At 46.2% G+C, this 2,333-nt stretch overlaps 1 protein-coding gene across 1 annotated transcript; it reads right to left on the reverse strand.

Annotated features, from left to right (window-relative positions):
• Window positions 1-324: 324 nt before the first annotated feature.
• On the reverse strand, window positions 325-1,894 carry LOC147635120 (uncharacterized). The gene has a single exon (XM_086804415.1). It carries the CDS (start codon window positions 1,756-1,758, stop codon window positions 931-933), a length of 828 nt encoding a protein of 275 aa, XP_086660541.1. The 5' UTR covers window positions 1,759-1,894; the 3' UTR covers window positions 325-930.
• Between the last annotated feature and the right edge of the window lie 439 nt (window positions 1,895-2,333).

A 2,333-nucleotide genomic window follows, 5' to 3' on the forward strand; every position in this document is an offset into this window, starting at 1 on the left:
GGAAACATGAAGTTGGGTGGGTATGAAAATTTGATATTTGGGCTAAAATAAAAGCACGAAAGGCTACAATCACCATCATTGCTCAAACTTCTTTCCGGTGGTCTCCACTCTTCCCATGGATGCAATCACATTCCGCTCTGGCGGGTAGGAGGAAAAAGGGCTTAGTAGTAGAGCACCACTACTACTTCAAATCTACCCCACATGCAGTTCACCTGTCGTAGTCTGATTAAAAGTATAAAGGCTACATGTACCTCACATGGGCCCTCACCACCTCCATTTCACTCCTCTCGTGTCAGGAGACTTGACAAGCAACCAAGCTTCTAATGTTCTAACCAAATTTTCATTGCAAGCACATGGATATGCCCTGAATCCCGCACCACCCTCCTTTAAAAGCATTAACACAACACCTATTACAGAAATCTATTACAGAATATCAACCGAAGAAAACTGCCTAAGAGTTTTGCCCACAAATTCGCAGCATGTGTTCGAAACTTTGATACAAACATTGCTGCGAGCATATATCATTTGAGTTACAAATTTTGGCCAAAGTCCTTCACAACAATTCAGCATAATTTCCCTCCATACAAGCTATATAGTAAGGAGGGCAACTTCCCCTCAATATCCATATCAAAACGGTAGGGACAGCCTTCCCTCAGAACCTTGTGGATTATCCATATCAACACACGAACACTCTGGCTGCACCACGTCGAAAAGATGGAAACCCTAGCTCACTGCCGCACTGCAGCACATCAGAACTTCAGAAAGAAGCCCTAGCTTATGACATGTCTGTGCTGCAGCATCGCAGAAAGAAATCTTAATTTATGGCTACGTTTTGCACCTTGAAATACGGAACCCTGTTTTATGAATAAGGTACGTAAAGTTCGGAGGAGGAGGAGGAGGAGGAGGAGGATCAGATCCAGAGGCCATGATTCAACTGCCATAGCTTCTCTCCAGCCTTTCGATGTAAGGATCCACCTGCCGCACCTTCATCTTCTGATAGAAATTTCCGATGAAGGCGTCTGCTCTCTGGTCGACATCTCTGTCTTCGCCATAGCCATTCCGAGCTTGAACCACCACAGGTGCAGATGGGAGTTTTCTTATGTCGGAGGTCATTGTGTTCTCGTTGGGGACCTGCGTAAGAGCGGGCCGGAGTGCCTTAACAAGGGGTTTGTCTGGGTAGTTCAGTCCAAACCTAGGGCTAGGGCTAGGGCTAGGGCTAGGGCTAGGGCTAGGGCTGGGGATAGGGTTAGGGTTAGGTTTAGGTTTATGGTTAGGGTTTCCTCTCTCAGAGATGCTTCTGCCTAGACCGGGGTAAGAGGCCCGATCTCTCCTATCTGTAGAAGATGAAGACGAAGATGAAGAACGCTTCATTCTTGTCTTCCTGCGAGTCACCACGTTGCCCTCGCCAAAGAAAGAACTGAAGACCTCAGGGTAAAGGGCCTCTCCTTCTTCTTCTCCATCTTCTTCCCTGCCGTTCTTGCACTCTTCTTCACTTTCTTCATCATCTACTCTGTGCTGCGTGCCCCCTGGTCTCTGTACCACAAAGCCAGAAGTGAAGGCCAGCGCACAGACCACCGCATTCATGAGTAGGAAGAGCACTGGAGGGGTCATCCAGGCATTGAAACCCGCCCACACCTTCAGAAACGTGCCAATGCACGTGAAGAGAAGGTCTGGATAGAGGTACAAAGAGGCCAAGGAGACAGAGATGGTGCACGACAGCAATAGCACAGCTCTGATGCCGCCGCTGTGCACAGCCATAGCAGTAGCGCTAGCTCGCTGCTGAAGGCGAGGATGAAGAAGAGAATTGTGCAGAGAATGGGCAAATGGCGATGATGATGATTAAGATGAAATAGAGGGAACAGGTAAATGCCTTTCCCATGCTTTGCAGAATTCGCATGACTTTACACACGTTACCTTTTGTGGCCAAGCTTGCAATATACGCTTTAGGGCCGCTCCTAATAAGGGGCTTTACATGTGGAACTGGATTTTTTTGAGCTTGGGCGGCGGACAGAAATATATATTCGGGATTCACTTCCTTTTTTTTAAAAAAAAATTGGGGGAAGGGCTTGTTTTCTTTCTTGTTAAGATTGAATACAAAGTTTATAACTTCCTAAAATTTTGTAGTTAAAAGTTTTATGATTTGTTGAGAAAAATGTTCTTAGTAGAATTTGGGCCTTCAAACGTTGAAGGCCAGACATGATTTAATGCTTGCACAAGAAGGTCAATATCAACAAGAAGATGTTAACCCAACAAGAAGGTCGACAAGTGTCCAGGGTAGCATCATACCAAATTTCAGGTCAAGTGCCTAAAAATACCAGGTGGTGGTGGGGAGG

Source organism: Cibotium barometz, chromosome 10 (genome assembly GCF_041138505.1).
Source record: "Cibotium barometz isolate CiBa-2024 chromosome 10, ASM4113850v1, whole genome shotgun sequence".
Classification (NCBI taxonomy): domain Eukaryota; kingdom Viridiplantae; phylum Streptophyta; class Polypodiopsida; order Cyatheales; family Cibotiaceae; genus Cibotium; species Cibotium barometz.